Here is a 14,767-nt window from a genome sequence, read left to right on the forward strand (position 1 = left end):
TTTTTATTTTGACAGGCGGCTTACAGCCGAGCGCCTTCCCGTCTGTTAGAGCTGCCGGCGATTGGCTTACTATATCTAACTGACACTTTATTGACAAAGGGCAGGGGCGGGCCAATTCCTTTTGCAAATTTGCAGTGTTGATCTGTAACACAGCCGCGGCGCACATGGCTTGAGGTTGAAGGAGTCACGGCCGCACATGCGCACGTGATCTCCCAGGCCAAGTGGTTAGGAAGTGAGTGTGACGGGGAGACTCACTGATCTGTGCACCCGGGGCCAGTGAAGAAGATGGAGTGGAGCAGCCAGCAGTACGGCAGTCAGATGAGTGGCTGTCAGGCCGGGACACCTCACCACTTAACTCAGGTAGGGGCCAGGCAATATCGAGGCGGTCCAGACTCCGGAGACTGAGAGTCAGAGTTCTGTCAGACTCAGTACTACAGGATAGGATGGTAGAAGAGCTAGCCACTGCCACGATTAAACACTTTTTTAATAATATAGTATTTTTTTCCACTGCAGATAGGATAGGTCTAGGCTAGATCTATCCTATCTGCAGTGGAAAAAAATATTATGTATTAAAAAAGTGTTTCGTTATAACTTGAATGAATCTGATTCTAAGCTCATTTCTTTTTTAATTAAATGGTACCTCTCCCTGTCCCGTGTTATGCCTCTCTCATGTTTAAAGCGGGCTGAAACCCTTTGCACAATAATGCAGTGGCACCCAATGGGTTAATGGTGTCTAAGCAATGGCATGCTTGGCAATGACTCTGGCTTTAATTCAGCATTTACATATGAGGAGTGAAAGTAAGCCCCATATATACACAGCTTCCAGATCACAGTAATTAACACATAGACACATCAATGGCAAAGCCTGCTTTCCAGATGATTTTTATAATGCAGCTTTGTGTCACATTTGGCAGTCAGTTTCAATAGCTGGAGAAGGGAACATGATATTTGTGCGCATGTGACTGTGTATGTGTGACTGTGTGCAAGTGTTTTGCAAAAAAAAAAAAAGTTACTCCCTGAGAAAGAAATATTATGCCCCAAAATGGCCTAAAACGGGGGGGGGGGAGGAGCAGCAGAATTCTAAATGCCTAGGGCAGCACAAAACCTAAATACGCCCCTGTATATCATCATTGAATCAATATCTATAAAGATGTGAAATTGCATATACAGGGGGAGTACAAAAGTTAAAGAAAGACAAAAGTGTGGACATAGGCTTACCTGTGTACCTATGTATAAAGAATGTGGAATATACAATGTAATTGACTAAATGCAAGTACATTACAAAAAATGTTGATAATGTGTTAAGAATCCAGAGCCCACATTTAGTCCAGAATTAAACAAGTTGAAGTGTATTATCATTTTCATTTCAAAGGTTTTTCTTTCCATGGTGTTTTTGAAGTTGCCTCTGAGAATTTTGATTTTGAGGTTTTGGATGGAGTGGTCAGGTTGGGTGAAATGGTGACCAACAGGGGTGCAGTATTTTGTTTCACAGTGGTTTTTGATTGAGTGTCTGTGTAAGTTCATCCGAAGGTGCAGTTTTTGGCTTGTTTCTCCAATATAGCATCCCACTTCACATGCAGTGCAATGTATCATGTATACCACATTTGCAGATATACATGAATATGCCACTTTAATTTTATAGGATTTATTATTGTGATTTGCTGTGCTGCGTTCACAAATGTGTTGACACAGTTTGCAGAGAGCAGTGGACTCTGGATTCTTAACACATTATCAAACATTTTTGTAATGTACTTTCATTTAGTCAATTGCATTGTATATTCCACATTCTATATAGGTACACAGGTAAGCCTATGTCCACACTTTTGTCTTTCTTGAACTTTTGTATTCCCCCTGTATATACAATGTCACATCTTTATAGATATTGATTCAATGTTGATATATAACTTTATGTCAGTATATGCTCTATGTAATATGTATAGCTATTTATTTCCCCTGTCTGTTCTCCTACACTGGACACTGTCTGCCTGTTACCTAAGCCCCCTCATGATTTTTACGACACCTCCTCCTCTCCCTGCACTTTCTGTTTTCTTAGCTATTCTGTGTTCTAAGATATAATCTGTAAATTCCATTGAATTGGTTAGTATTGCTTCAGACTTGATAAAGGAAGGAACTCTTCCGAAAGCTTGTCAACTTATAAATATATAGTTAGTCCAATAAAAAAAGTATCATTGCTCAATGCAATACTCTTGTTATTTTGATATCTAAATCTCTGGACTAACACGGCTACTCCAATCAACGTATATATACGAATAAATACAACAAATCCCAAATATTTTTCATGTCAAGTTGAGCGGTCTCTAATAAATGCGATTGGGTTAGCGTTTGAGTATGGGTGTTGTTATTTATTTATTTGCAGTTTGCATGCTCCATTAAAGTCTATGGGAGAATGCTTTAATGTAGTCACAATATTAGAAGTTCAAGTTTTTTTGCGTGCGCCAGGTTTTTGCTCTTGTGCTAACTTTTTACTTTTAACTTGTAATATGAGCAGCAACCCGACGCAAGAAAAAAGCCTCAGTCTAGCAGTGTTAACTCACATGCGGGAGCACTAAATAAGGCTTCACTCATAATATAGCCCTAAATTGGGCTTAGAGATTTCTCATTGTTTGACGCCATGTGCTATTTTATTTGGTTAAGCTAGTTGAACCAGTGACCACTTGAATTGACACCATATACATTTTTAACAACTCTTGACAGCTAAAATGTAAGAACCAGGTGACTCAGAGGAAAGTCTAGGGAACTTGTAAGTTCTGTATATACAATCCCCTTTTTGGACAGTCAGTACCGAGAATTCACTAAAAGCTTGACATGCCATATATTCTGTTGTTTTTATAGTAGGGATCAATAAAAACAAATAACTTTGTACTGCATTGTCACATGATCTTAAGTAAATGGTATGTGCCTTCCACAGATCAAAGATACCAATAAGTAATTATGTCATAATAAAATTATCTAGTGAATTAGGGCATGATGGTATTAATCCATAAACATGTCCCTTTAAAGGGACGGGTTACACATATGCTAAATCACTTCAAAGTAATTTAGGACAGCTGTAAAAAGCTGACTAGAAAATATAACATCTCTGTGTAAAGAGGTAAACTATTTTACCTCATACATTTCTAGTTGCCACATCCCCATTGAATATAAACTTTAAAGGGACTAAAAAACCCAGAAATTGTTTCATGATTTAGAGTGTAAAATGTAAAAAAAAAAAAAAAAATTCTATTATCAAATGTATTTCATTCTCTTGTCATTCTTTATTGAAAAGCAGTTAGGAACTTGTAGGAGTGAGCATGTGACTGGAGCAGTATATGGCAGCAGTTTTATAGCTAATTTATACATTTGCAAGAGAAGTAAGTGGCAATAGTGTTTCCTGTCATGTACTGCTCCTGAAATATGCATGCTACCTATCTAGATATCTCTTAATTAAAACATTTTTGAAATTGTATGCTCTGAATATGAAAAGAAAAAAAATAAGTTTCATATCCCTTTAAACATTCTATCCTGTGACTTAAAGGACAGTCTGCCTCTGGCATGTGGAGACACAGGGGTAAATTTATCATGGTGCGGACAGACATGATCCGCTATAGCGAATCATGTCCGCCGCACATCGAAAAATGCCGACAGCATATGCTGTCGACATTTATCATTGCACCAGCAGTGCTGGTGCAATACCGCACCCTGCAGATTTGCGGCCAATCGGCCGCTAGCAGAGGGTGTCAATCAACCCGATAGTATTCAATCGTGCTGATTGCTGTTCGCCACCTCAGAGGTGGCGGACGAGTTAAGGAGCAGTGGTCTTAGGACCGCTGCTTCTTAACCTCCGCTTCAGACGGAGCTGAAGCGGAGTGGGATGGAAGCAGCATCCGCTGCTTCATAAATCGACCCCATAGTCACTATATTTCTATCCTCATTTAAAGGAAGTTTACTGTGAAATACCGCAAGTTTATTTTGAAATTCCACACAAGTGTGATCTGAGTACTGATGATGAGGGTTGGCTGTTTGTTTTTTGTTTTTTGTCCACCATGACAGTAAAAAAAATAGCTGAATGGTAATTTCTCATACAACAGTTACTCAGGCAAGATGATCTCCTACCTGTCTCTGTTTTTTTTACTCTTGATGACTGAATTAGAGTGGAGAAATACTTACAAAGACCGGTTTATGCACAAATATATAAATACATACAAAACAAATAATAAAAACGTAGTTTACAGATCAATTATCCTTTAAAATTCTACATAAGTCAAAAAGGCATTCCTGCTTCACAATTTACTGCAGTGGCCACAGGGAGAAAACTGGTTTATAGTATGTACCTTTCTACACTTTACACAATTAGGTTAAAAAAAGTGCGGCCTTTTCAATGCTCAGTTGTCTAGTTTTTCCAGCAGCTAAAAGGATCACATTTTGCCATACCCATAAAACTATAGATAATTGCTACAAACACTAGAGAACCAGTGCATTCGTGTACAAATATAATACTGAAAACAAATCCAAATAGTTATTTGGCCAGGATAATTATGCCAAATTGTTTTGTTTATGTGATGTCAGAAACAATTACATCTTATATCTAATCCTCTGAATCCATGCAGTGCAGGTAAATACACCTTCTTGTAATAAAAATCCCCACGCAGATAATAATATAAAACATCTCATACAGCTTTGGTGAACATTAAAATGCACAGTGAGTCATCATTTAAAAATAGAATCTTAGCATCATACGGTTAAAATTCTAAGAAATGGATATTGTTATAGCTGTATTTAAAGGGACTCTAAGCCCAAATTTTTTCTTTCGTGATTCAGATAGAGCATGCAATTTTAAGCAACTTTCTAAATTACTCCTATTAATTTTTCTTCGTTCGCTTGCTATCTTTAATTGAAAAAGAAGGTATCTAAGCTTCTTTATTGGTTCAGACTCTGGACAGCACTTTTTTATTGGTGGATGAATTTATCCACCAATCAGCAAGAATAACCCAAGTTATTCACCAAAAATGGGCCGGCATCTAAACTTACATTCTTGCATTTAAAATAAAGATACCAAGAGAATGAAGAAAAATTGATAATAGGAGTAAATTAGAAAGTTGCTTAAAAATTGCATGCTCTATCTGAATCACAAAATAAAAAATTTGGGTTCAGTGTCCCTTTAATACCTGGATTTTTAAGCAGAGTTTATTTTAATGTGTTCCTAAACACAGTCACACAGTCATAATTTGCTACCTCTGCATTCAAACTCCATAATCATTGTATATGAAACACCTATTAAACTATGTGATAAAATATATTTTGTAAATTCTTACTAAAATGTTGGGAAGGACCTCTTCCTTCGCTTTACATGTAATAAGAACTTTTTCACTAAAGAAGCTCACTTACTAAACATAGCTTGTCACATAAATAAAATGTTTAAATTCATGTATTTATGTCTATAAATTGCCAATTAGTAACATATAATTATCATCATAGTTAGCCTAAGTCTTAAATCAAATAGCGAAAAATGATCATAATTGTGATATATTCAAAGAATTTAGAGAATACCTCCTTTACTTTACATATATAATTGTAAGGTACCTTTTTGTTTCACTTGTTTATGAAATATGTATGATCTAGGAAAATCAGACAAATCTGTCTTAAATTATATAGACGTATGACTATTTTTTTTTCCATGTATTACAATTGTATATTGTAGCGCTCAGAATTTTCAACATAAGAATCATTGTTATTTCAGTATGATTCTCACCATAAACTCTTCCAAGGACTGGTATGTTTTTCCACGAAACTCACAGTAATTCTTCCTTTCTTTGCACAATGGACAACACTGGCTGGTGTCCACTTGAATACACCGTGGGTGGAGCCTGGGACATTCTGGTTGACTACAAAGTGGTCCTTCCTCAGTACAAACACAAGGGCAAGCTGAAGGTCCTGGTGTAAATTTATCCCCAATAGCATACACAAATCCACTCTCATCCACACAACCTTTTCCACGATAATCTGGATAAGCATATTCCTCTGGTGCTTCTGAAGTAGCTACAACATCTGGTATTGATACATCCTCTAGGGGTTCATCCTGTAGGACATCTGTCTGTATTTGTGTTGGCATGGTCCACAGTTTACTACTCACACTTTGACTGTTCACAGTTTGTTTTTGCTTTGTCAAAACATCTTTATTAGAAACACTTTTATTTCCTTTACTTTTCCAGTCTCTCGTGGTCTCATTCTTTCCTATTCTGTTTTCAGTCATTTTACTCATGAATGTCTGATTTTGAATTTCCTGTGCTATATGTCCTTTCTTCTCTTGGTTAGTCTGTATGTCCTCTTGGTCTTGAGTCTGTGTAAAGTTTTGTACATGTAAAGTTGGGTTGCACAAGACAACCATCAGGCAACAGGTTACAAGAAGAGAGCTGGAGAGAGCTCCAATTGCCATCACAGTGGAGCTGTGCATTGCCTAAAGCATCACAAGATGTGGGGACCTTCATTCAAAACTGGCTACAATATCAATTCCAAGATCCTAGGTAAGACAGAAAAAAATAACATTAGACATTCTTATATTTTTCTTTTATATATCACAAAATCAGCCAGAAGAAATGAAAAGATAAAATAGATGCCGCTGTAAATGATTCATAACTACTGTACGTACAGGTTTAGACGATCTCATTTCCAGTGCAAATAAAACAGGCTTACTACTGTGCTCTAAGGTTTGCATTAGCAAAAGCAATTGAACTGACAACTCCTCATAGAATTAGAATGAGCTAAAGATCAATAGGATAAATGTAGATGATTGACACCTAGACATCTTTGTAATGTAAAGACTGGACTTTTTTATTTAGTTGCAAAAGGTATTGTTTAAAACATTATAAACGAGCTGAAACCAATATATCTCATATAATATGATGACGGGCAAGCATGTATTTATTTTTCTTAAGAATTACCTCCCTTCAGTATCATGACAAAGAATAATATATATAAGTACAGAATATGATTCCTTGTATATGCTATAACCATTGGCAAACAGAGGTTTTGTTCAGGATTTTTTCAGATTGAATTCATATAAAAATTGAGGGAGGTCATCATACTGATCATTTCGCCTGAGCAGAGAGCTTTAAATCATTGGGCCTATGTATAAAAAATATATATTTACCTTCTTAAAAGATAAAATTCCTAGGTGCACGCCCTAATAAAATATTTTGTGGAAGTTAATACCCTGCCCAAAGCTCTTTTTTGAAAACTTGGATGATGCAGCTGATTACTTAGTTTACTTATGTAAACAAGTGTTTTTCAACTGCGGTCCTCAAGTATCCCCAACAGGCCAGGTTTTTATTACAGCTGAACTAGAACACAGGTGAAATAATTAGCTGATCAGTAACCATGGTTACTAACCTGCTCTCACCCATCAGCTGATATTTCACCTGTGCTCTAGTTCAGCTATAATGAAAACCTGGATTGTTGGGGATAATTGAGGACCCGGTTGAGAAACACTGACGCAAACCATAGGCAACAAATACATTACAGACAATATTCAGTCACCACACATTATCTAATGTCCCAAATGACACAACAGGACACTTCAACAGAGGCTACAACAAAACGCTATGAGCAGTGAAAATCATTCCCACAACAGACAAGCAGCTGTAGCAACATCACTTAAAATATGTACAATGCCCTTAGTAAGAGAGTTCAGAGCTCTCAAAAATTATAAAAAAAAGTAATTATCCACTGAGTGAGAATGTCTCAGTTTTTGCCATGAAGGAAAAAGTAATGGGAATGTGTGACAAAAGAACAAGGAGAATAAGATAGCCTAAGACAGTTTTTTTTTCTCAAAAGAGTTTTTCATTTTGTCAATGAATAAATAAAAAAATGTCAAAACACAAAAAAGAGTTACATCAATTGTAATTTGTTTTATTTTCAATATCATTATAGTGTCTCTTAAAACTGTATTTTCTGATTCTGACAAAAAAAAGAGAACAAATTTTGCAGAACACACCTTATTTTAATTAGATTTCAAATAATGCATTATTTATTATAGTTAATAGTGACAATACATGTACACATACAAATACATTTAACAACTAAGGGCTAGTTTATGAGTGGCCTGCTCACTGTAGCGCGCAAGCGATATGGAGTATGCCTCGGCTATTTCAGTGAGACGGAAATAGCGTGCATATTACGAGTTGAAAATGACCGAATTCGCTTAAGAAAAATCAAATTTAACATGGGTCAGTTAGCGTGACTTCAGAGCTCTACTTAACTTAACAAAAACTTAACAAAAAAGCTGCACAATACACATCAAAAATACATTTAACAGTACAGTTACACACAGTCTGATAAAAAATATGTAAAAAAATTGCATTTAAAAGTTATAAGGGCTCAAATATATGATGTTGCAGGCTTTAACATAAAGATACATACATACATACACATGTCTAAATATGCATATGTTTATATATGTGTACATATGTATTTATGTATTTATATGTGTATATATGTATTTACAGACAAATTTACTCATATAAACACATAAATACATATGTGCACACATTTATTCATATTCAATAAAGTGTTAAGTTTACCTGTGTATGTACTGTAAATATTTCACATTCTAATGTTTTTCACATAGGGGAATATGTTCTAAGCATTTTTAAATGAATATTCCTATATATATAGGAATATATATATTGTCATACGAGCACAACCCGACGCGCAAAAAGCTTCCGTCTAGCAAAGTTAATGCATGAATGGGATCGCAAAATAAAACTCCACTCCTAAAATATCCCTAAACGAAAATTTAAAGGTACAGAGAAAACTTAAAAGACTATGGGCCAGATCACAAGTGGCACACTTTTTAGTGCTTTTGCTTGAGCGCAAACACCACCAGATGTAAACTTTTAACAAGTTGAAAGTAAATGATTTGCATGTGAAACAAAGCCGATGCTTCAGATATCATGATCATGTTAACTATTTCTTCCCATAGATTTCAATGGAGCGTGCAAACGGAAAAAACCTAACACATCGTTTGCACGCATCCCGACCAGACCAACTGTGCTTACCTGAAGGTAGTTATGAATATTTTACATTCCAATGTTCTATCATATAGAAGAAAATATTCTATTTATTTATAAATAGATATTTCTATATGTATCTGATATATTTTTATATATATATATATATATATATGCAAGTATAGATCTATACAGATATACATAGGAATATCTATTTAAAAATACATAGAACATTTTCTCCTATGTGAACAACATTGGAATGTAAAATATTTACATACACACTAAAACACATTATTAAATAATATTAATATTGATTAAAAATGATTTTTATTGTTTTCAGGTATTTGACTGGAAAGGGTTCCAATGTCTCTCTCTCTCTCTCTCTCTCTCTCTCTCTCTCTCTCTCTCTCTCTCTCTATATATATATATATATATATATATATATATATATATATATATATATATATATATATATATATACACACACATGTGTATATTTATGCTTATATAAATATATAAATACACATGTATATGTATATATATATATATATATATATATATATATATACTAGGCGATAAGCCTGCCCAGAGTACACTCCTCACATTTTTGTAAATATTTTATTATATCTTTTCATGTGACAACACTGAAGAAATTACACTTTGCTACAATGTAAAGAAGTGAGTGTACAGCCTGTGTAACAGTGTACATTTACTGTCCCCTCAAAATAACTCAACACACAGCCATTAATGCCTAAACTGCTGGCAACAAAAGTAATTACACCCGTAAGTGGAAATTTCCAAATTAGGCCCAATTAGCCATTTTCCCTCCCCCAGTGTCATGTGACTCATTAGTGTTACAAGGTCTCAGGTGTGAATGAGGAGCAGGTGTGTTAAATTTGGTGTTATCGCTCTCACACTCTCCCTCATACTGGTCACTGGAAGTTTAACATGGTACCTCATGGCAAAGAACTCTCTGAGGATTTGAAAAAAGAATTGTTGCTCTACATAAAGTTTTCTTAGGCTATAAGAAGATTGCCAAGACCCTGAAACTGAGCTGCAGCACAGTGGGCAAGAACATACAGTGGTTTCACAGGACAGGTTCCCCTCAGAACAGGCCTTGCCATGGTCGACCAAAGAAGTTGAGTGCACATGCTCAGCGTGTTATCCAGAGGTTGTCTTTGGGAAATAGACATATGAGTGCTGCCAGCATTGCTGCAGAGGTTGAAGGGGTGGGGGGTCAGCCTGTCAGTGCTCAGACCATATGCCGCACACTGCATCAAATTGGTCTGCATGGCTGTCGTTCCAGAAGGAAGCCTCTTCTAAATATGCTGCACAAGAAAGCCTGCAAACAGTTTGCTGAAGACAAGCAGACTAAAAATATGGATTACTGGAATTATGTCCTGTGGTCCAATAAGACCAAGATAAACTTATTTGGTTCAGATAGTGTCAGCGTGTGTGGCGGCAACCAGGTGAGGAGTACACAGACAAGTGTGTCTTGCCTACAGTCAAGCATGGTGGTGGTAATGTCATGGTCTGGGCCTGCATGAGTGCTGCCAGCACTGGGGAGCTGCAGTTCATTGAGGGAACCATGAATGCCAACATGTACTGTGACATACTGAAGTAGAACATGATCCCCTCCCTTTGGAGACTGGGCTGCAGGGCAGTATTCCAACATGATAACGATCCCCAAACACAACTCTAAGATGACCACTGCCTTGCTAAAGAAGCTGAGGGTAAAGGTGATGGACTGGCCAAACATGTCTCCAGACCTAAATCCTATTGAGCATCTGTGGGGCATCATCAAACAGAAGGTGGGGGAGTGGAAGAGGACTCCAGTGGCAACATGTGAAGCTCTGGTAAACTCCATGCCCAAGAGGGTTAAGGCAGTGCTGGAAAATAATGGTGGTCACACAAAATATTGACACTTTGGGCCAAATTTGGACATTTCCACTTAGGGGTGTACTCACTTTTGTTGCCAACGGTTTAGAAATTAATGGCTGTGTGTTGAGTTATTTTTAGGGGACAGCAAATTTACACTGTTATACAGGCTGTACAGTCACTACTTTACATTGTAGCACATACAAATAGAGAGATAGAGAGAGTTAGATGAGCAGGTGTATTACACAACTTCTTGTTATTAGGTCTCAGGCATTTATGACATGTTTAAAAGTAAATGTCAGTGTTGTGTTCATGATTCATTTATGTGATGAAATTGATTAGTGTACAGTTTATAAAGATAATGGGCCAATTTATCAAATGTCGGGCGGACATGATTCACTTTAGTGAATCATGTCCTCCCGACATCGATAAATGACGGCAGCATACGATGTCAGCATTTATCATTGTACAAGCATTTCACACAAAATGCTTGTGCAATGTCGCCCCTTGCACATTGGCCTCTAGCAATGTCGCCCCTTGCACATTGGCCGCTAGCGGTGTCAATCATCCCGATCATATCTGATCGGGATGATTGCAGTCAGCCACCTCAGAGGTGGCAGACGAGTTATGGAGCAGCGGTCTTAAAGGGCCACTGTAAGTAAATATTTTCTATGCCTGTTACTAACTAACTACCCCAAATACGCTTTTTATCAATTTCATTAACATATCTCTACCGTATATCAGAAAATCTTGTCTGCAAATTTAATTGTTTTCCAAACCCACTCCGTGGGTATGCTTTGCTCTGTACCAATCCGTTTACAATACCTAGGTTTCAAAATGGCGCTTTAAACACAAAGTTATTGGTTTAAGTATTTTGAACACTGCTGAAAATAGTGGGCAGTATAACGTGACATCATCGGCGAATAAAATATATAACTTTTAGAACGTTATGAAACTTCGTTTTGGAGAAAATATAGGTCAGTAGGTTTTAATTAATGTTTATTAACTTTAATATATTAGTTGTTTAGCTTAAAAATTATAACAGAAAGTAATCCTTTAAGATCGCTGCTTCTTAAATCCTGTTTCCGGCGAGCCGAAAGGCTCGTGCGGAATAAGCATCATCCGCTGCTTGATAAATGTACCCCTTTATCTGTGATCTTGAAACAAACCAAGGTAGTTGGTTTTCTTATGCTTTGTTAGTTTAATACATAAAATTATCTGTTATTGGTATTTCAAATTATTTATATGTGTAATTTTATCTAGTTATCTCTATGCCCAGTGATGGAAATTATCTTTAGAGTTTACTAGTTAAGAAAAAGTTACTACTCAGGAGAGAAAAGTTACTTGTCCACATAACGGTAAATATAGGAAAATCGAATTTCTTACACTTTTTTTTACTAGTTCAAGACTAGTGGATTAGCAAAGATTTAAAACCACATCTATGCCTTTTATATCACAACTATAGTTGTTATTATATATTTAGAGTGTATATGGATTTTCACAATAAAGAAAGCATTGGCCTAGACTCATGGAGGTTTGTTAAGCTGCAAAGAGGTCTCACTCAGACAAGACCACGTTTGAAATTTATTTAAGTTTATTATTTTATCTATCTTTTATAGTTAATTGATAGTGGGTGTTCTTGTCATTAACATATATAGTTGTATTAAATGGACTAATAAATGATTTATTACAGATCAAAATGTGTGTAATTGTTAAATATTTGCATGTCTGTTTTGTTATGTAGTCTCACTGGATTAAACAGACATTTTCACAGCAATCTCACTGATATGAAAAAGGGACTGACCGTGATTGCCCATGTGAAGTGCCTCACATTAAAGTTGTTTCTTGCAGTGGGCCCGATTCTCAAAAACTCGGAATATAGAGAAACCAACTAATTTTACTGAGACATACAGTATATTGTAAAGTAAGTATATCTCCTTCACATAAAGCATATTAGCAAAGTCCTCTTAATGAGATACACAGTTCCAAATATAAAAAAAATTAATTTAAACCAATCCCTGAGGGGCCTTATAATACTGAAGAGGCATCTTATAAAATCTCTCCAGACCGGAGAGTTTTCGAGAATCAGACCCTATATCAAAACTGACAAGGCTGCCTTTCCTTGGTCTTTTTCCAAAATAAATTTCTTTTGTACATATTAAAGCAGACTGTTTTGACTGTTTTACAGAGGGTGAGGTTTTTTTATTATTCTTTTATAATGTTTTTTAAAACATTTTTGTGATGCCGATACACTTCAACTGAAAGTTGAATGTGTTAATATGTAAGAAAGACACAGCTTAAATACAATGAAAGTATGAGAGAATGAGAGAGTAGGTAATATTGCTGTCTATATCAAACTCTGGTGCTACCCTTGATAATGCATAAGATAAGATTCAAATAGAGAGAAAAAATTCCAAATTATATATTAATAATTTGAGAAAGCAAGGGATACAAACGAGCACACAGAGATTACTTTGTAAAAAATAATCCAATTTATTCTATCCCAAACACATTCAGTGAATCACTGTAATTGGCTAAGTCAGACAAAAAGTAACCAAAGTTAAAAAGAACAGACCAATGGTTAATCAAAAGTAAAGGGCTATTCACTGCCTAAGCATACGTATGCTGATAGAGACCTTTAACTATATAACACAAGAGTTCACAAATGGGGAGTATAAAGATAGGTCAAGTTAACCCCAGAGACTAAAACAGCTTAATTCTGCATATATTTACAAAGGCAAGATGATATTAACCCCAAACGCTGTTAGGGTATACATCAAACCATAATACATATGGATATAGGAACATAAACATATACGTGCATATGTAATAGAGTCTGTGTCACTGAGTATCTATCAAAAGTTCCCAGGCTGTGACTGTATGTAGACAAACAGATCAAAACACTACAGGCGAAATACACTTAGGTTATGCGTCCAGCAAATTCATTTCAAAAGCTCCGCTCGTGTGTTGCCTGTACAATGGCATCTGACGTCACTAAGGAAGGAGTGGCCCAGCTGTCACAGGTATCCAATCCGCTCCTTGTATAGGAACTCCTTTACACACAGTAGAGGTATGGGCTGTATCGGCATCCAGCTGAAAAGGGAAAGAACCAGGCTTCCCCAAACTTTTGATAGATACTCAGTGACACTGACTCCATTACATATGCACGTATATGTTTATGTTCCTATATCCATATGTATTATGGTTTGATGTATACCATAACAGCGTTTGGGGTTAATATCATCTTGCCTTTGTAAATATATGCAGAATTAAGCTGTTTTAGTCTCTGGGGTTAACTTGACCTATCTTTATACTCCCCATTTGTGAACTCTTGTGTTATATAGTTAAAGGTCTCTATCAGCATACGTATGCTTAGGCAGTGAATAGCCCTTTACTTTTGATTAACCATTGGTCTGTTCTTTTTAACTTTGGTTACTTTTTGTCTGACTTAGCCAATTACAGTGATTCACTGAATGTGTTTGGGATAGAATAAATTGGATTATTTTTTACAAAGTAATCTCTGTGTGCTCGTTTGTATCCCTTGCTTTCTCAAATTATTAATATATAATTTGGAATTTTTTCTCTCTATTTGAATCTTATCTTAGACACAGTTTAACTGATTTCAATAGAGTTTATCATGCCATTTACTGCTCGGACAAAGAGCAAGATTTATCATCAGTTGAGCGCCCCAATTAGTTGCAGACTCGCTAATTTGAGCCTGCAACTGATATTTATGAAGCAGTCGTTTAAAATACTGCTTCCTAAACCTCTTGCCAACTTGGAGTTGGCGGATGAAAATCACCTGGATTCATTCAAATGGGGTGATTGACAAGCCCTACTCTCTCAAGAGGTTAGAGGGTAGCATTGCATGAGTGAATGTAAAT

At 36.1% G+C, this 14,767-nt stretch overlaps 1 protein-coding gene across 1 annotated transcript in view; it reads right to left on the reverse strand.

Moving 5' to 3' along the window:
* Window positions 1–6,451, reverse strand: part of VWC2 (von Willebrand factor C domain containing 2) — a 789,648-nt gene extending 783,197 nt beyond the window's left edge. The window contains exon 1 of the mRNA XM_053714319.1: window positions 5,750–6,451. Within this exon, the coding sequence (XP_053570294.1) occupies window positions 5,750–6,451 (702 nt within the window). The remainder of the gene's footprint in view (window positions 1–5,749) is intronic.
* Between the last annotated feature and the right edge of the window lie 8,316 nt (window positions 6,452–14,767).

The sequence above is a fragment of the Bombina bombina genome, chromosome 5 (genome assembly GCF_027579735.1).
Source record: "Bombina bombina isolate aBomBom1 chromosome 5, aBomBom1.pri, whole genome shotgun sequence".
In the NCBI taxonomy this organism is placed as follows: Eukaryota; Metazoa; Chordata; class Amphibia; order Anura; family Bombinatoridae; genus Bombina; species Bombina bombina.